Here is an 18,651-nt window from a genome sequence, read left to right as displayed (position 1 = left end):
CTCGGCACAGAAGGAGCGCTTAACAAATACCAACGTTATCATTATTACTCTCGTTTCTGTCTGTCTCCCCCAGTTAGACCGTGAGGCCGTCAGAGGGCGGGGACCGTCTCTATCTGTTGCCCATCTGTCCGTTCCAAGCGCTTAGTACAGTGATAAATACTAGTGAATCTGTAAAAGGGGGATGAAGACCGGGACACCCCACCTCCTCCCCACGTGGGATGTGGACCGCGTCCGACCCGCTTACCTCTCACCTACCCGAGAGCCTAGAACAATGCCTGGAACGTAGTAAACACTTAAATGCCACGCAAACCCCCCCCCCCCCCGCATATTCTGTCCTTCGCCAAATCTTGGTTTTTCTTCCACAGCATTTCCAGAATCCTCCCCGTCCCCCGTCTAAATCGCCGCCATTCCGGTCTAGGCTTTGGGAGTCGGAAGGACCCGGTTTCTAATCCTGGCTCCGCCACTCGTCTGCTTGGGCAACCGCTCTGGGCAAATCACTTCACTTCCCTGGGCCTCAGTTACCTCCTCTGGAAAATGGGGATCGAGGCCGTGGAGCCCCACGTGGCACGGGGGCGGTGTCCGGCCCGATCGGCTCGGATCCGCCCCGGCGCTCGGTACGGTGCCCGGCGTGAGGTAGGCGCTTAAGGAACACCACCGTTACCTCCTCTGGACCGTAAGCTCAGCGTGGGCAGGGGATGTGTCCGTTACAACGTACTCTCCGAGGCGCTCGGTACGCGCTCGATGAGCGGGGCGCCGGCTTGGGAGTCGGAGGACGCGGGTTCTGATCCCGGCCCCGCCGCTCGTCTGCTCCGGGACCTCGGGCGGGCCACTTAACTCGGCGACCCTCATCTGGAAAACGCAGGTTAAGGCCGCGAGCCCTCCGTGAGGCAATCCGATGACCCCGTATCCGCCCCGGCGCTTGGCATACAGCAAGCGCTTAACGGCTACCGTCGTCACTGTTGCGCTCCGGCGGAAGAGCCAGGATCCGAATCCAGGTCTCCAGACCCGAACTGCTTCAACCAGACCACGCTGCTTCTCTAAAGCCGCTCGTTTGCTTCCCTCTGCCTGCAGTTTATTTTAGTGTCTCTTTTTCCCCACTTGACTGTAGGCTCCGTAAAGGGCCGGAGTCACGTCTACCATCTCCAGAGCAGCCTCCAGGATACCGTCCGAAGGCCGCGTCGACGGGCAGACCGAAGAAGCGACGGGCGACGAGGCACACGGGCCGGGCCGGTGGGAGGGACGTCGGAGAGATTCACCCTGCGCGGGAAGAAGAGATGGAGGAAACCGAGACGACTGCGACGGAGGAGCCCGCCCCGGCCTTCTCTCGTCTCCTCCTCGTCGCGGCTGCCGCCCGTTCCTTTCCTGGAGGTTTTCTGACAGCGGTTCGGGGCTTATAATAATAATGTTGGTATTCGTTAAGCGCTGACTGCGTGCAGAGCACTGTGCTACGCGCTGGGGGAGATACGGGGGTCGTCGGGTCGTCCCACGTGAGGCTCCCGGTCTTCATCCCCATTTTCCAGATGAGGTCACCGAGGCCCAGAGAAGTGAAGCGACTCGCCCACGGTCGCACGGCTTAGGGAACTAATGTTAATGTCGGCATCTGTTAAGCGCTTACTACGTGCCGAGCACCGTTCTAAGCGCTTGGGGTAGACACAGGGGAATCGGGTGGTCCCGCGTGGGGCTCACGGTCTTCATCCCCATTTTCCAGACGAGGTCACTGAGGCACCGAGAAGTGAAGCGACTTGCCCAAAGTCCCACAGCTGACAAGTGGGCGAGCCGGGATTCGAACCCATGACCTCCGACTCCAAAGCCCGGGCTCTTTCCACTGAGCCACGCTGCTTCTGGGAACTGAGGCCCAGAGAAGTGAAGCGACTCGCCCAAGGTCACACAGCGCCCAAGGGGCAGAGGCGGGAGTCGAACCCACGACCCCCCCCCACCCACCCCCGACTCCCAAGCCCGGGCTCTTGCCGCTGAGCCCCGCGGGAGGGGAGGCGGTGTGGGCGGGGCCTAACGGGAAAGCGACGGGTCCCATTGGCGGGTCAGGGCGGAGGGGGCGTGTCCGTGGACGAGGCCTAGCGGGGGAAGGGGGCGTGGTCTAGGGAGGAAAGGCCCTGTCCCATTGGCGGAGCTGGAGCGGTGGGCGGGGCCTGGCGGGGAAGGGACGGGTCCCATTGGCGGGGCTAAGGGGGGAGAGGGCGGGTCCCATTGGGGGAGCCGGCGGGGGGCGGGGCCCAGCGGGGAAAGGACGCGTCTCATCGGCGGATCGGGCGGCAGGCGGCGTGGGCGGGGCCTGTCGGGGAAAGGACGCGTCCCATTGGCGGAGCCGGAGGGAAGCGTGGGCGGGGCCCGGCGGGGAAAGGACGCGTCCCATCGGCGGAGCCGCAGGGAAACGTGGGCGGGGCCTAGAGGGGAAAGGACGCGTCCCATTGGCGGGTCGGGCGGGAGGGGGCGTGGCCCCGGTGCGGGGGCTCCGCCACGTCGGAGCGTCGCAGGTCCTGGCAGGGTAAAGGCGGCGGCGGCGGCGGCGGCGACTTCCGGCGGCGCCCCTGTGCCGGGCGGGCCTCCTCCTCCGGGCGGGCCTCCCCCCCGGCCCCGTCCGCGCCCGCGCCCGCCATGGAGTCGCTGTACCGGCTGCCCTTCTCGGTGCTGGAGTGTCCCAACCTCAAGCTGAAGCGGCCGCCCTGGGTGCACGTGCCCTCCGCCATGACGGTCTACGCCCTCGTCGTCCTCTCCTACTTCCTCATCACCGGAGGTAACCCCGCCGCCCTCCTCCTCGCCCTCCTCCTCTTGGGGCCTCAGTCTTCATCCCCATTTTCCAGATGAGGCCACCGAGGCCCGGAGAATCGCGATAATTGTTGGTATCTGTGAAGCGCTTACTACGTGCAGAGCGCTGTGCTCAGCGCTGGGGGAGAGACAGGATCATCAGGCGGCCCCCCGGGAGGCTCCCAGTCTTCAGCCCCATTTTATTCAGTAGTATTTATCGAGCGCTTACTATGTGCAGAGCGCTGTACCAAGCGCTTGGAAGGGACAAGGCCATTTCACAGATGAGGTCGCTGAGGCCCAAAGAACAATAATAATAATGATGATGATGATGTTGGTATCGGTTAAGCGCTGGGGGAGATGCAGGGGCATCAGGTGCCCCCCCCCCCCCCGGGAGGCTCCCAGTCTTCATCCCCATTTTACAGATGAGGTCACTGAGGCCCAGAGAAGAAGAAGAAGAATGTTGGTATTTGTTAAGCGCTGACTCTGGGCCGAGCACCGTTCTAAGCGCTGGGGGAGACACAGGGGAATCAGGCTGTCCCAGGTGGGGCTCCCGGTCTTCATCCCCATCTTCCAGATGAGGTCACTGAGGCCCAGAGAAGTGAAGCGACTCACCCACGGTCACCCGGCTGACCAGTGGCGGAGCCGGGATTAGAACCCGTGACCTCTCCCAAGCCCGGGCGCTTTCCACTGAGCCCCGCCGCTTCTCAAATCACTTCCCTGTGCCTCAGTGACCCCCTCTGGAAAAGTGGGCATCAACCGCGAGCCCCACGTGAGACCGCCCGACGACTCCGCACCTCCACCGGTGTAACGAAGAGCAGCGCCATGGTCCGTCATCCCCATTTTGCAGAGGAGCTCACTGAGGCCCAGAGAGGGGAAGCGAGCGGCCCAAAGTCACCCGGCCAAGTGGCGGGGCGGGATTCGAACCCACGACCTCCGGCTCCCCACTTTTGCGCGTTGGCGCGGATTGTTCACGACGCCGTTTCTTTCGTTAAAGGTGTTTCCGTATCTATGCTCCTCTTATTTTCTTTGGCCGCCTGCCCTCTTGTCTTGTTGTCGGGCTGCTCCGCCGTAGACCGCGAGCCCGTCGCTGGGCGGGGACGGGCTCTCCCTGCTGCCCGGCGCCTAGGACAGTGCTCTGCACCCAGGAGGGGCCCGGTCCGTAGGGGCGAATGAATGAAAGAATGACGAGGTCGCCGGGCCGTCCCACGTGGGGCTCACGGGCCTCGCCCCCGTTTCGCCGCCGAGCGACACGGAGAAATGACGACGATGAAGAGGAGGATGGTGTTTAAGCGCTGACTCTGTGCAGAGCACGGTTCTAAGCGCTGGGGGAGATACAGGGTCATCAGGCTGTCCCGCGTGAGGCTCCCACTTAATCCCCATTTTACAGATGAGGTGACCGAGGCCCAGAGGAGCAGAGCGACTCGCCCACAGTCACACAGCTGCCAGGCGGCGGAGCCGGGATTCGAACGCGTGACCTCTGGCTCCCGGGCGCTTTCCGCCGAGCGCCGCCGCTTAGACCGTGAGCCCGTCGGTGGGCCGATCTGTCCGTTCCGAGCGCTTCGTCCAGTGCTCTGCACGTAGTAAGCGCTCAGTAAATACTAGCGAACGAACGTCAGTGGAAGGCCGCCTTCTTCCCCTGAGGAGAGATTATTAAGAAAGGGGGTGTGGCTTTTTCGCGGAGTGATGAGGTGGCATTGAGAGATGAGCCTGCCTTCCCCGTCCCGGGAAACCGAGGGAATTAATTCCACCCGGGGCCGACGCCGTTGGCGCTGGAACCCGACTCAGACGGCCTTGGAAGCGATTCCCCAAGAGGGTGCCCCCGGCGCTCCGAAAATACGATCCGGCTGCGATTCATTTCCGGGATTTGTTTCATCTCAGACGGGGCATTTTGTCAGGCGGGCAATCGGCGGTGTCGGTTGAGCGCTTACCGTGTGGGAGAGAAGCGGCGGGGCTCGGTGGCAAGAGCCCGGGCTTGGGAGTCGGAGGTCGTGGGTTCGAATGCCGGCCCGGCCACTTGGCGGCTGGGTGACCGTGGGCGAGTCACGTCGCTTCTCTGGGCCTCGGTTCCCTCGTCTGTAAAATGGGGATTAAAAGGGTGTGAGCCTCACGGGGGACAACCCGACGACCCCGTATCTCCCCCGGCGCTTAGAACGGCGCTCGGCGCGCAGTAAGCGCTTAACAGATACCAGCATCGTCATTATTATTATTATTATTATTATTATTATTATTATTACAACTCTGTTGTCCAGAAGAGGAGACGGACGTTAATAATAATAATAATAATAATAATAATGTTGGTATTTGTTAAGCGCTTACTATGTGCCGAGCACTGTTCTAAGCGCTGGGGTAGACATAGGGGAATCAGGTTGTCCCACGTGGGGCTCACAGTCTTAATCCCCATTTTACAGATGAGGGAACTGAGGCACGGAGAAGTTAAGTGACTTGCCCACAGTCACACAGCCGACAAGTGGCAGAGCTGGGATTCGAACTCATGAGCCCTGACTCCAAAGCCCGTGCTCTTTCCACTGAGCCACGCTGCTTCTCCGATAGTTAATAGGAGTGATGTCACTGAGTGGCGGTGGATATTGATAACTCTAATGAAAAGGAAAGGGACCCGGCAGATTGGCCAGTGAGAGGGATTGGGTAAAGTCCCGGTGATCATTCTGTATATCTGGATTGCAGAAATACAGGATCCAAAAAAGTCCTAAAGTATTAGCAGTGCTCCGGGAAGTGTTCGCTTCAGTTCAGCACGCTCCACGCGGGGGCTTATTTTTAGACCGATGTCACGGTTTAGACATTTGCATCACGGCATCGGCAGAGCGTAGTCACTCGGTGTATTTATAGCGGGGAAGGTGTCCGTTTATCGTTAGGCCGTACTCTTCCGATTACCGTTTATTGTCACGCCGTACTCTTCCGAGGGCTTAATATAGTGCTTTGCACACAAGAAGCACTCAAGAAATCCGATTGAATGAGTGAATTTGGTCATTTATTAAAAATTTATCTATAAGCGAGGCACCGCTTCGCTTCTCGGTGCCTCGATTACCTCATCGTTCAGACGGGGACTAAGACTGAGCCCCACGTTAGGACAACCTGATGACCTTGTATCTCCCCCAGCGCTTAGAACAGTGCCCGGCACGTAGTAAGCGCTTAACAGACACCATTATTATTCCATCCTCGGTTGCCGTCAGTGGGTCTTGGGCAATGCTCTCGATCACGTTTGTAACCCAGGTTCTACATTTGAACCGGTTATGCTTTCCCGCTCCCGGCCGCCCACCTCCTCACCGTCCCTCGGTCTCGCCCATCCCGCCGTCGGCCCCCGGGGCCGCGTCCTCCCAAAGTCCCGGAACGCCCCCCTTCCTCACCTCCGCCAATCTGATTCTCTTCCCCTCTTCAAATCCCTACTAAAAGCTCACCTCCTCCGAGAGGCCTTCCCAGACTGAGCTCCCCCCTTTTTTCCCTCTGCTCCCTCTACCCCCCCTCACCTCTCCGCAGCTAAACCCTCTTCTCCCCCCTTTCCCTCTGCTCCTCCCCCTCTCCCGTCCCACCCCCTCGGCACCGTCCTCGTCCGCTCGACTGTATAGATCTTCATCGCCCTATTTATCTTGTTTAACGAGATGTACGTCGCCCCGATTCTATTTAGTTGCCGTTGTTTTTACGAGACGTTGTTCCCCTCGACCCCGTTTATCGCCATCGTTCTCGTCCGCCCGTCTCCCCCGATTAGACCGTAAGCCCGTCGGAGGGCAGGGACCGTCTCTATCTGTTGCCGACTTGTCCATTCCAAGCTCTCAGTACAGCGCTCTGCACATAGTAAGCGCTCAATAAATACGATTGAATGAATGTGTCTCCACATTGCGGTAGACACTCGAGTAGTACGCTGAAGAGGTTGTGTCGATCAGTCGTATTTATGGAGCGCTTACCGCGTGCAGAGCACCCGGGAGAGGACAGAATAAGAGAATTGGCGGTCGCGTCTCCTCCCCGCAGCGAGCTCACGGTCTGCGGTTCCAAAGCCGCCGTCGAACATCCCGTTTGTTTTTATCTCGCCTCGAACGAGCTGAATTTCGGGGCACCCGTCCCGCCGGACGTGGATCCCGTATCCAGTCCTTTTCTTTCAGGCGGGCCCAGTTGGGAATCACCTCGTCTCGGGGGCGGGGGGGGGCGGGAGTCTCCCAAATCCCAGATCGTTCACGAGCGACACGCCCTGCACGTGTGGGCTTCACACATCCACCACCGTGCAGTGATTCCGCGGCAGCCGTGCTCGACGAAGGCCCCGGCGAACCGAAGACCCAGCCAAGATGCGTGATCGATCGAGTGGTATCGATGGGGCACTCGCCGTGCGCCGACCGCTGCGCTGAGCCCTCGGGAGAATACGACGTTCCAGGGTCGGAAGACACGTTCCCTGCCCGCCGCGAGCTTAGAGTCTGGAGGGGGAGACGGATTTGAGTAAAAATAAGTACGGATGGGGACCTAAAGGCCGGGGGGGCCGACGGAGGGGCGGGGAAAGGGAGCAGATCCAAGCAAGGGCCGTGGAGAAGGGGAAGGAGGGCGTAGTCAGGGAAGGCCTCGGGGAGGAGATGCGCCTTCAACGGGGCTTTGAAGGCGGGAGAGGGATCGTCGGCTGTGAAGAGGGAGGGCGTCCGGGACGGAGGCGGGACGGGGGCGAGGGGGAGACGGGATCGAGGTTCAGCGGCCGGGGGGGAGCGGAGTGCGCGGGCTGAGTCGGAGCGGGAGAGCAGCGAGGTGAGGCGGGAGAGGACGAGGTAATTGAGTTCTTTAAAGCCGGCGGTTAGGATGGTCTGGGCCGTCTGCTCCGTGAAACGCTCTCTACTCAACCCCGGGGAAGCGCGGGACGCCGTCATTCATTCATTCGATAGTATCTATCGAGCGCTTACTGTGCGCGGAGCGCTGGACCGAGCGCTTGGAACGGACAAGTCGGTAACAGACAGAGACGGTCCCTGCCCTTCGACGGGCTCACGGTCTAATCGGGGGAGACGGACAGACGAGAACGATGGCGATAAATAGAGTCGAGGGGAAGAACACCTCATAAAAACAATGGCAAATAAATAATAATGTTGATATTTGTTAAGCGCTTACTCTGTGCAGAGCACCGTTCTAAGCGCTGGGGGAGATAGAGGGGCATCGGGTCGTCCCACGTGAGGCTCACGGTTAATCCCCATTTGACAGATGAGGGAACTGAGGCACGGAGAAGTGAAGTGACTCGCCCGCAGTCACACAGCCGACAAGTGGCAGAGCTGGGATTCGAACTATGACCTCTGACTCTCAAGCCCAAATAAATAGAATCAGGGTGATGTACATCTCGTTAAACAAAATAAATAGGGTGATGAAGATCTATTCAGTCGAGCGGACGAGTACGGTGCCGAGGGGAGGGGACGGGAGAGGGGGAGGAGGAGAGGGAAAGGGGGGAGGAGAGGGCTTAGCTGAGGGGAGGCGAAGGGGGGGTGGTAGAGGGAGCAGAGGGGAAAAGCGGGGAGCTCAGTCTGGGAAGGACCGCACGGATCGTTTTTCTAAAACGGTATCTGCCCGTACTTCTCCATTCTTCAAAAACCTTCAATTGTTACCCGTTTTCTACATCAAGCAGAATAAATGAGAATTAAGATATCCCGTGCTTCGTATATGCTACGCACTGGGGTAGATGCAAGACGACGGGTTGGGACGCGTTGCCCGTCTCAGACGGGGCTCGCGGTCTAAGATGTGAGAGAATCAGCGTAGCAGAGAATGGGCCCGGGAGTCAGGGGGACCTGGGTTCTAATCCCGGTGATGCCACCTGTCTGCTGTGTGACCTTGGGTAGGTCACTTCACTTCCTCTGTGCCTCAGTTACATCATCTGTAAAATGGGGAGATCGTGAGCCCCCTGTGGGACGGGGACTGTGTCCAACCTGATTCTCTTGTTCCTACCCCAGCGTTCGGAACAGTGTTGGGCACGTAGTAAGCACTTATCAAATACTATAAAAAAAAAAAAAGTAGGGAGAGTCAGTGTCATGTCCCGTTTTATAGATGAGGAAATAGGTAGAGAGCATTAAATGATAATAATGTTGGTATTTGTTAAGCGCTTACTAGGTGCCGAGCACCTTTCTCAGCGCCGGGGGAGATACAGGGTCATCGGGTTGTCCCGCGCGGGGCTCACAGTCTCGATCCCCATTTTACAGATGAGGGAACTGAGGCCCAGAGACGTGAAGTGACTTGCCCACAGTCAGACAGCCGACCAGTGGCGGCTCCGGGATTCGAACCCGCGACCTCTGCCTCCCAAGCCCGGGCTCTTCCCACTGAGCTTAAACGACCTGTCCGAGGTCACAGAGCAGGCTAGGAGCGGAGCTGGGAGAAGAACCCAGGTCTCCTGATTCCTCCCCACCCCCCATCTTCTTTCCATTGGACCTGCTACCTCTAAACCCTGACTTTAGTGGACTCGATCTGCTCTGGGAACACCTACCGGTCCACCGCTCTCTTGTCCCACGGCACCCAGCTTGCACTCTTCGTTCCTTCCGGACGAGCCTGTTCACCGTGCTTCTTTCTCATCTCTCCTGCTGCCGACCTCCTGCTCGCACCCTTTCCCCACCTGGACCCCTCTCTCCCTTCAAATCTGACAGATCACAGCTTCTTCCAAGCCCTCCTGAAGTCACTTCTGCGGGAAGCCCGCCGTGATTGATCTTTACCCTGCCCAGATTATATTCTTCCAGCCGCCACCTCGGCCCTCCTGCTCCAAATCGGACATTCACTCAATAGTATTTATTGAGCGCTTACTATGTGCAGAGCACTGTGCTAAGCGCGTATCCTCGTCATGTGTGAAACATAATCCCTTATCTTCCTGCCCCTGATTTTCCCATCACCACCCTTCCCGTCTCACGAGCCTGTAACCTCGGCATCGTCCTTGACTCCTCTCCCTCGATCAGCAGACGTATTCGGTCCGTCGTAAATCCCGTCGGTTTGACCGTCGCGGCGTCGTTCGAATCCGCCCTTTCCTCTCCGTCCGAGCTGCTGTCCCATTCGTCCGGTCGTCCCGTCCCACCTCGATTCCAGTATCAGCCTCCTTAGTGACCTCCCAGCCTCCGGTCTCTCCCCGCTCCGGGCCGTACTTCACTCCGCCGCCCGGATCATTTTTCTCCGAAAAGCATTGGGGCCGTGTTTCCCCCATCCTCGGGCACCTCTAGCGTCTGCCCATCCGCCCTCACGTCAGACAGAAACTCCTCACCGTTGACTTTAAAGTGCTCGCGCGCCTTGGCCCCTCCTGCCTCACCTCGCTACTCTCCTACCACAGCCCAGCCCACGCACCGCTGAGCTTCTCACCGCACCCCGGTCTCGTCTGTCCCGCTGTCGACCTCTCGCCCACCTCCCGCCCCGGCCCGGAACGCCCTCCCTCCTCCCATCCGACGATTACTCTCCCCCCACTTCGGAGCCTTTCTGAAGGCACATCTCCTCCGAGAAGCCTTCCCAGACTAAGCCCCACTTTTCCTTCTCTTCGGTTCCCTTCTGCGTCACCCTGACTTGCTCCCTTTATTCATCCCCCACCTCCCAGCCCCACAGCACTGTTGTACGTGATTGTAATTTATTTATTTGTATTAGTGTCTGTCTCTCCCTCTAGACGCTAGGGTCGTTGTGGGCAGGAAATGCGTCTGTTACATTGCTTGAGAGAGTACGGTATGACATTTAATACAGAATTCTGTATACGGTGAGCACTCGATAAATACTGTTGACTGACTACTTTAGAAGTAACTCGCACGTATCCCCTTTCCTGTGTAGTAACCGCCTGAACTTACGGAAATAAGCAGCTGACAACTGAAAGAGCCCTTCTATTTTGCAGTGTTTTGCGGTGGTTTTTTGTTTTCAGTTTCCAGTCAGGAGGCTAAAGTGACCATTCTCCTCTCCTAATTCTCATGTAATCTCTGTAAGTAACAACTCTGGAGTCAAGGAAGCAGACTGTGTTTCACTATTCCGTGTGTTTTAGTCTGGAGTTGTAAGTGGAAGCTTCCCTAATGTAGTCTGCTGTTATCTTCTCCGTAGGAATAATTTATGATGTGATTGTGGAACCTCCCAGTGTCGGGTCTATGACGGATGAACACGGACACCAGAGACCAGTAGCTTTCTTGGCATACAGGTAGAAGTTATCATCACCATCGTTATTATTGTGTTGTTTGGTGTTTTAGCAGCCTGGTTTCCAAGCGGGATGGGGAGGGATGTGTACAGATATTGAAATGTGAAGTTTCTCCTTTGGGCCTCCCTGATGCTTTCTTAGTCATTTATTAATGGAGTATGGAATCTTAGGATTTTACCCAGTTTTTATTCCCCAAATCATTGTTTTTTTTAAATGAGGATTAAACTTGGAGGGAAAAAACCCCCAAGAAATTTTAATGTGAAAAATTTCAACAAGATAAATCAACCAACTCCCCTTCAGCCACCATGCCTCTGTAGCCCCCTCTGTGGCGCCGAGGCTAAGGTGAAGTGGTAAGCGTCAGTCATCCGTACGGATCCCCGGGGAGATGGCTTCGCTTTGAAAGCCTCCGACTCGCTTTGACAGTACAGGAAAGCAGAAATGACGTTCGAGGGATTGCGGGGGGGAGTGCTGGAAGACGAGTTCTCTGTGCACGATGTTCAGACCGAAAAATACATTTTGGCTCTGCCATAAGCCTGTGCCATCCGGGCCACCTGAGGAAGAACGGAAGGGGATGACGGGAGTTGCTCTTTACTTTTTTACACCCTTCCTCTTCTCTCCTCTTCCCTCTCCTCTCCTTTCTCCCCTCCTCTCCTTCTAATCCCTTCTTTCCCACCGGCACGGACAGCCCCGTACTGTGAAGCCAGCCCCATTTGTGCCGTGAACAGCGTGATGTAATGATGCCATATAGGAGAGGCACAGGGGATGGTAGTAATAGTATTTACTAAGTGTTTAATGTGTGCGAGGCGCGGGAAAAATATGCGCCGGTGGAAATCGGACACGGTATCTAGTCTTTGAGGGGCTCACAGTCTAAGAAATTGGTTGTAAATCGTATGGCTCTTTGCCACCCCAACTGTTCAGAGATGTAAATTTTTTTTTTTTGCTGCTTCGGCACAAAAATCTTTCCCGTCCCCGCCCCAGAGTAAGTTTGTCTTTGGCCTTAAGCGTGGCAAAAGATCACTGGGGTTTCAAGAGTTTGAGCCCTTTTCAGATGCCAGAAAGAACATTCCCAAAGAGACACTTGCCGTCCTGGCATTACAGGTGAATCATAAAAATAAAAACAAAAAAAAGTTGAAATTTAAATTAGATTTCTACCCCAATTTTATTTTTTTTTACATTTTATTTTATTTCTTTTAAAGGAGATGAGGGTCATTATTGGGGTCTGAAAAATTGGGGGTTAAAAGATAGAGTCTCTTGTTCCTGTGAGCAAAGCTTGACACAAACAATAACTCACCTTATTTCTCTCTCTTTTTCGTTTGTATTCGTGAAGCGCTCACTCTGTGGCATTCATTCGGTTGTATTTATCGAGCACTTACTACGTGCAGAGCACCGTTCTAAGCCGCTGGGGCAGATAGAAGGTAATCAGGTTGGACACGGTCCCTGTCCCCTGTGGGACTCAGAATCTTAATCCCCATTTTACAGGTGAGGTAACTGTGGCCCGGAGAAGTGAAGTGACTTGCCCAAGGTCACACAGCAGACAAGCGGCAGAGCTGGGACTAGAATCCGGGTCCTTCCGACTCCCAGACCCACGCTCTTATCTGTTAGGAGAGAATTGTCTCAGAGGCACCATTCTCTTATCGGGAGTCGCCGACTGGATTATCTTCAAGCCGAGATTCGGCCCAGCCAGCCCACAGCCCGGCTCACAGATAAACCCCTAGTCCCTCTCTTTCTAAATGATTCATTTGATCCGAGACTCCCTCGATAGCTAAACTCAGGGCCACGTTAGGATTTCAGAGAATTCCGCGGGGGACGCGGTGGCTCTCCTGGAAGCCGGGAGCTAGAAGTGGTGTTTGTCACACACGGAAAGCCGGTGGCCGAACCCCGGCAGTGGCAGGGACGCTGGCTTGCCGTATCCCCCCCGGCTTAAAAATTCAGAACGCCTGGAGCCCCCGCTATCCAGAGAGAGGTGGAGTCGGGAGGGAACAGAGCTGAACTCCTCAGGACGGAGGACTGAAAATGGCAAGAGGGTGTTCTCTGACGCAGACTTAATAATAATGTCGGTATTTGTTAAGCGCTTACTATGGGCAGGGCACTGTTCTAAGCGCTGGGGTAGATACCGGGTAATCAGGTTGTCCCACGTGAGGCTCACAGTCTTCATCCCCGTTTTACAGATGAGGGAACTGAGGCCCAGAGAAGTTAGGACTTCGGGGGTGGCCGGGGAGGACGGGAGACATGCTTTCCCCTAACCCCCGTACTTCTGGATCGTCTCAAATCCTGTAGTGTTTGCTCTCATCTGCCGGACTTCCATTCGTCCTCTTAGTTCCCCTCGTAGCTCCCGGGGAATTTCTCCTCGTTGTAAATGTGTAGGGTTCACGAATGCAGTGTTCCGAAGCGGATTTTGTGTGGATTCATCTGGCCCCCCACAACCCGCTGCAGTTAAAAATCGTCAAGCGAAGGCTTGGTGGGCAAACTTGGTGCTCCGCCTCTGGGTTTTGCCAGAAGCCGTATTTTTGAGAAGACGGGCCTGTCCTTCGTACCGGGGTCGCCGCTCTTCTCCCAATTTTGTCTGTAGCCGATAAATGACCTAGCAGCGGGGCCTACTGGACAGAGCTCGGGCCTGGGAGTCGGAAGGACCTGGCTTGTACTCCAGGCCCCGCCACCTGGCTGCTAGGTGACCTTGGGCAAGTCACTTCGCTTCTGAGCCTCAGTTCCCTCATCTCTAAAATGGGGATTAAGACTGTGAGCCCTATGTGGGGCGGGAATTGTGTCCAACCCAACTACCTTGTATCTGCCCCAGCACATAGATTACAATTGTTGTTATTATTATCATTATTATCTCCCAAACTAGAAAGGGACTCTTATGCCCTCCGCTGAATATTTGGTCATTTCTATGCTAAAGAGGAGAAACATTTCCTAAAAAGTGTCATTCACTCTCCCTCTTATTTTCTGCACTCCCTGTGTCTCCTCATCTCAGCATAAATGGGTGGGTAGCAAAGAAGTCACGCGAGCAGATTCCCTTAGGTTACAAAATAACAAGCACTTGCAATTCCACAAAAAGTGACTTTGGGGGCAGCTAGGCCAGTAAAGATATCAGAGCTGAATGTCAGGAGATCTGAGTTCTTGTCCTCACTCTGCCAGCGATTAATCTCTTCTATCTCTAGCAAACCTTCTTGTGGAATTCATCACTCACGATAACCTTCGTAAGGAAATATCACTCATGTCCAAAGTGAACTAGTTTAGTTGATCCTGAAATTCAAAATTTCCAAAATATACCTCAAAATCGTAAGGCAACGCAGTGGCATTCTCTGCCTTTGGATTCGTGCTGGCTTTGTATAGATTGAAAGACAGAAGTTAAACTGATAGCTTTTAATAGTTTGATGAAAAATCGGAGCTCCTGGCAGACATCGAAGTAGTAATAAAATTCAGAATAACAAACCTAGCAGCTCTGAGTTTCAAATTAAAAATGGACTTTTTCCAATAATATTTTGTATTAAGCGCATACCACGTGGCAAGCCCTGTGCTGAGTCCTGGGGTAGATACCCTCTAATTAGGCCGGACAGAGTCCCTCCCCAACATGGGGCTTACAGTCTAGGGAGGGGGAACAGGTGTTTGCTCTCCCATTTTACAGATGAGGAAACTGAGGCCCAAAGAAGTTACGACTTCCGCTCCAGGACGTTCGTTAGACAGGTGACATGTTCGGGCTAGAACGTGGGTCTTCTAATAATAGTAATAATTGTGCTATTTGTTAAGTGCCTACTATGCGCTAAACCCCGGGGTCGGTCCAAGATAGGTCCCACATGGGACTCACAGTCCCAAGTAGGAGGGAGAACAGGTCGCGAATTCCCCTTCCGCAGATGAGGGAACTGAGGCACGGAGAAGTTAAGCGACTTGCTCGAGGTCACGTCGTCTTCCGACCGCGCCCCGTGCCCTCGCCCCCTAGACGCCGGAAAGGGCGATCTCATTTTACGAGGTCTGGTTACCATTTGTTTGGTTTTCTTTTTTGCAGAGTGAATGGACAGTACATTATGGAAGGACTCGCATCCAGTTTCCTGTTTACGATGGGAGGGCTGGGCTTCATAATCCTGGATCGATCCAACGCCCCAAACATCCCCAAGCTCAATAGGTTTCTTCTCCTCTTCATTGGATTTGTCAGTGTTCTGCTGAGTTTTTTCATGGCCAGAGTGTTCATGAGAATGAAATTGCCGTAAGTCACAAAGGAACCTTCTCCTTTTCTCCCTTATCTGTCGTCGTGTTGTAAAATAACAGCAGTGCACAAAACGGACTGCGGGTGAAGAACGGATGAATTTATCTCGATTTCGATTCCATATTTGTTTCGTGTTCTTAGCGGTTCGACTCCTCCTTTTATTACTTTGCTTCTTTAATATCCTCTACCTTGTTGTTGCCCCCACGGTACCTTTCGTTCTGCCTCCCGAAAGGGGCGTTTCGTTCGTTCTACCCTTAATTTCTGTGGCTGACTGAGGGGATCGCCTGGATAACGATCGCGTTCTAGTCAACTCCGGTCAGGGCATTCTATGAAAACCCCCTCCCGCAAACCGTCACGCCACAGAGCAGCAGGAATAATGGCAAAGGTTTCTTTGAGGGATCCAGCGATCTCTTCCATTAGGATATCGAACGAATTTATTCCGTGATGTTTATTGAGCGCCTGCTGTGTGCAGAGCCCTGTACTAAGCGCTTGAGAAAGTTCAGTACGGCAGGGTTTGTAGACGAGCTCCTCGCCCATAGGGAGCTTAGAAATTACAGGGGGAGACACACATTTAAAATAGATTCTCTCTGCCTCAGTTCCCTCATCTGTAAAATGGGGATGAAGACTGTGAGCCTCATGTGGGATAACCTTATTAGCCTGTATACTTCAGCGCTTAGAACGGTGCTCTGCACATAGTAAGCGCTTAATAAATACCAACATTACTATTTTAGGAGAAACAGTAGTGTGTAAGCACATAAATACATAAACACTTTATTAAAAGATACGGCAGCGTGTCTTTTGAAAGAAATTATCTGCCAACTAATTTTGAGGATGAATTACCTGGTAATTTTTTTAATTCTCGATGTTTAGGTCATCGAGTCTTAGAACTTTTGTGTTCCTTAGAAGAAAACTTGTCTTCTAAGTTGTCGATCAGGAAAAAGTCAATTTTGGCTTAAGGGTGTGGGTGTAAATTGGACATATTATACGTGCTCTTGATTATGGCACGGGGAAAACATTTCCAGGAGGTTCTTAAATACGGAAGCTTAGTGGTTAAACACAAGCAATTTCCATTTTTCTCTTTCATGCTATGTATGTGTCAGCCTTGGGCGTATATCAGAACACAGGGTTTGGCCTAGTGAATAGAGCAAAGGCCTGGGAGTCAGAAGGACCCGGTTTCTGAGCTGTGCTCTGCCGCTTGCCTGCTGTGTGACCTTGGGTAAATCATTTAACTTCTCTGGGCCTCAGTTACCTCATCTGTAAAATGGGGATTTAGACTGTGAGCCCCATGTGGAACATAATAATAATAATAATGTTGGTATTTGTTAAGCGCTTACTATGTGCAGAACACTGTTCTGAGCGCTGGGGTAGACACAGGGGAATCAGCTTGGTCCACGTGGGGCTCACAGTCTTAATCCCCATTTTACAGATGAGGTAACTGAGGCACAGAGAAGTGAAGTGACTTGCCCACAGTCACACAAGTGGCAAGCGGCAGAGCCGGGATTCGAACCCGTGACCTCCGACTCCAAAGCCCGTGCTCTTTCCACCGAGCCACGCTGCTTCTCATCCAACCTGATCAGCCTTTATCTCTCCCGGCGTTTTAGTACAGTGTCTGGCACACAGTAAGCACTTAATAAATACATTATTTCAAAAAAAAAGTAGCAGGGCTAGCATCTTGTCATGCACTTTGGAAAGGTGCAAAATAAGAAAAAATAGGGGCCACTTCATCCTCTAGGCTGTTAATTTATGTTCAGGGAGCATGTCTGCTAATTGTCTTGTACTCTCCCAAGCGGTTAGTACAGTGCTCTGCACTTAATGAGCGCTCAATAAATACCACCGATTGGTTGATTGTTAATTGTATGTCTTAAGATAATCATGTAATCGGATCAATGAGCAGTCTTGTCGTATTATTGCTTTGGTCTCCACACCCTTCCCTATATCTTTGTTTTCTGTCCAACAGGGGCTACCTGATGGGTTAATGCCGTCTGTGAAGAAATCAGCCGAAACGGATTTGCTCCAATTCTTGATCTTGGAAAGACCATTCACGGCCTCCGGTTTGACACCTAGAGAGGATAAGCCACATCCAGAGTATTCAGAGAGAGAGCGAGAGAGAGATGCCCACCGTTAAAATTCAAGCCTTTATGTTAACCTTATTTAGGTGTGTGCTTATGGCCAAATGAATACCAAAATATTTTTTCTCTCTGGAGGTACCATGTAAGTAAAATGATCACTTTCTCTGAGTTTATTTTTCCCTTCCTTAGAAGATACAGTCGTAGTACCGAGTGAAGCATCCTGGTCATTTTTTTACCGCCCCGTTTGTAAATTTTACACTTGGGAGAAGGTTGTATCTGGGGGATTTATGTGAGTAAAATCGCTATCAGGTTGAATAAGTTGATAACTGTGGAAAGTTATCTGCTTTTGTCAATGGTGCTTTGCCTTTCAACAGAGTGCTTGACTGTACAGCGTTTCAGATTTGTATGCCTAGAAGACACAGATGGTACATACACTCGACAAAATGTGTGAAAGGAGCGAAATAAATAATTTTTCTACTCGATAACTTTTTTATGGTTCCTGAAATTGTCTCTGGTTGGTTGAGCTTGAATATCGCCTTCTCGTTGACCGCTCTGAGCTTCAGCTCTCTGTCACTGGCGGAAGCCTGAGGCTGGGCAAAAGTATCACCCCAACTCCCTCTTTCTATTTTCCTCTAAACTCCTCAAATGGACGGTGTACACCTAATAATTTGGTAAGTGTCCGTGAAGCACTGAACTCTGTGACGAGCGCTGAAGTGTAATCAAGTCGAAAACACCCCCTGACCCCTGGGGGACTCCGGGCTGAAGGTAGGAAGGAGAACAGGTATTGAATCAGCGGGCAAGTGGCAGGGCTGGGATTCGAACCCAGGTCTTCTGCCTCGCACGTCTGCGCCCTTTCCACCTGCTCCTTCTGTTTCCTCTCTTCTAACTCCCGTCTTCACGCCCTTCAGTCCTGTATCTGCTCCCTTCAGCCACGGAGACCGCTTTCTCCAGGCTTACTGTGGGTAGAGCACTGTTCAAAGCACTGTACACCACAAGGTCATCAGTGACCTGCTGGCCACATCTAACGGACTCCTCCCCGTCCTAATTCTTTTCAACCTTTTTACAGAGAAGCAGCACGGCCAAGTGGCAAGAGCACAGTGTCTGCAGTGGGACCCTGGGCAATTCATTTAACTTCTCGGTGCCTCAGTTGCCTCATCTGTAGAATGGGAATTGAGACGGTGAGCCCCACGTGGGACGGGGACTGTGTCCAACCTGATTGCCTCGTATCTGCCCCAGTGCTTAGAACAGTGCCTGACACATCGTGAGCACTTAACAGACGCCATTAAAAAAAAAAAAAAGCAAAAAACCTCTCAACCTTTGACACTTTTCTTCCAACTTCCTCCAACTCCCTACTTGTCGGCCGTGACTGTGGGCAAGTCCTTTAACTTCTCTGTGCCTCAGTGACCTCATCTGTAGAATGGGGATGAAGACTGCGAGCCCCGCGTGGGACAACCCGATGACCCTGTATCTCCCCCGGCGCTTAGAACAGTGCTCTGCACATAGTAAGCGCTTAA

At 53.7% G+C, this 18,651-nt stretch overlaps 1 protein-coding gene and 1 long non-coding RNA gene across 2 annotated transcripts; both read left to right on the top strand.

Moving 5' to 3' along the window:
- Positions 1-497: 497 nt before the first annotated feature.
- Positions 498-1,748, top strand: LOC114815438. Its single transcript, XR_003763212.1, has 3 exons — positions 498-995; positions 1,109-1,382; positions 1,709-1,748. It is a non-coding gene; the product is annotated as an uncharacterized LOC114815438 (long non-coding RNA).
- A 767-nt stretch (positions 1,749-2,515) lies between these two features.
- Positions 2,516-17,622, top strand: OSTC (oligosaccharyltransferase complex non-catalytic subunit). The gene is made up of 4 exons (XM_001510973.3): positions 2,516-2,752; positions 10,777-10,870; positions 14,871-15,068; positions 17,026-17,622. Exons 1-4 carry the CDS (start codon positions 2,614-2,616, stop codon positions 17,042-17,044), a joined length of 450 nt encoding a protein of 149 aa, XP_001511023.1. The 5' UTR covers positions 2,516-2,613; the 3' UTR covers positions 17,045-17,622.
- Positions 17,623-18,651: the final 1,029 nt, after the last annotated feature.

This window comes from Ornithorhynchus anatinus, chromosome 12 (assembly GCF_004115215.2).
Source record: "Ornithorhynchus anatinus isolate Pmale09 chromosome 12, mOrnAna1.pri.v4, whole genome shotgun sequence".
Lineage (NCBI taxonomy): Eukaryota > Metazoa > Chordata > Mammalia > Monotremata > Ornithorhynchidae > Ornithorhynchus > Ornithorhynchus anatinus.
Note: the sequence above shows the minus strand (reverse complement) of the source record. Positions and strands in the feature narration are given on the sequence as shown.

Coding starts and splice junctions, on each gene's coding strand:
- OSTC (XM_001510973.3), top strand. CDS start 2,614: ATGGAGTCGCTGTACCGGCTGCCCTTCTCGGTGCTGGAGTGTCCCAAC. Junction 2,753..10,776: donor CTACTTCCTCATCACCGGAG/GTAACCCCGCCG, acceptor TCTTCTCCGTAG/GAATAATTTATGATGTGATT. Junction 10,871..14,870: donor GTAGCTTTCTTGGCATACAG/GTAGAAGTTATC, acceptor TCTTTTTTGCAG/AGTGAATGGACAGTACATTA.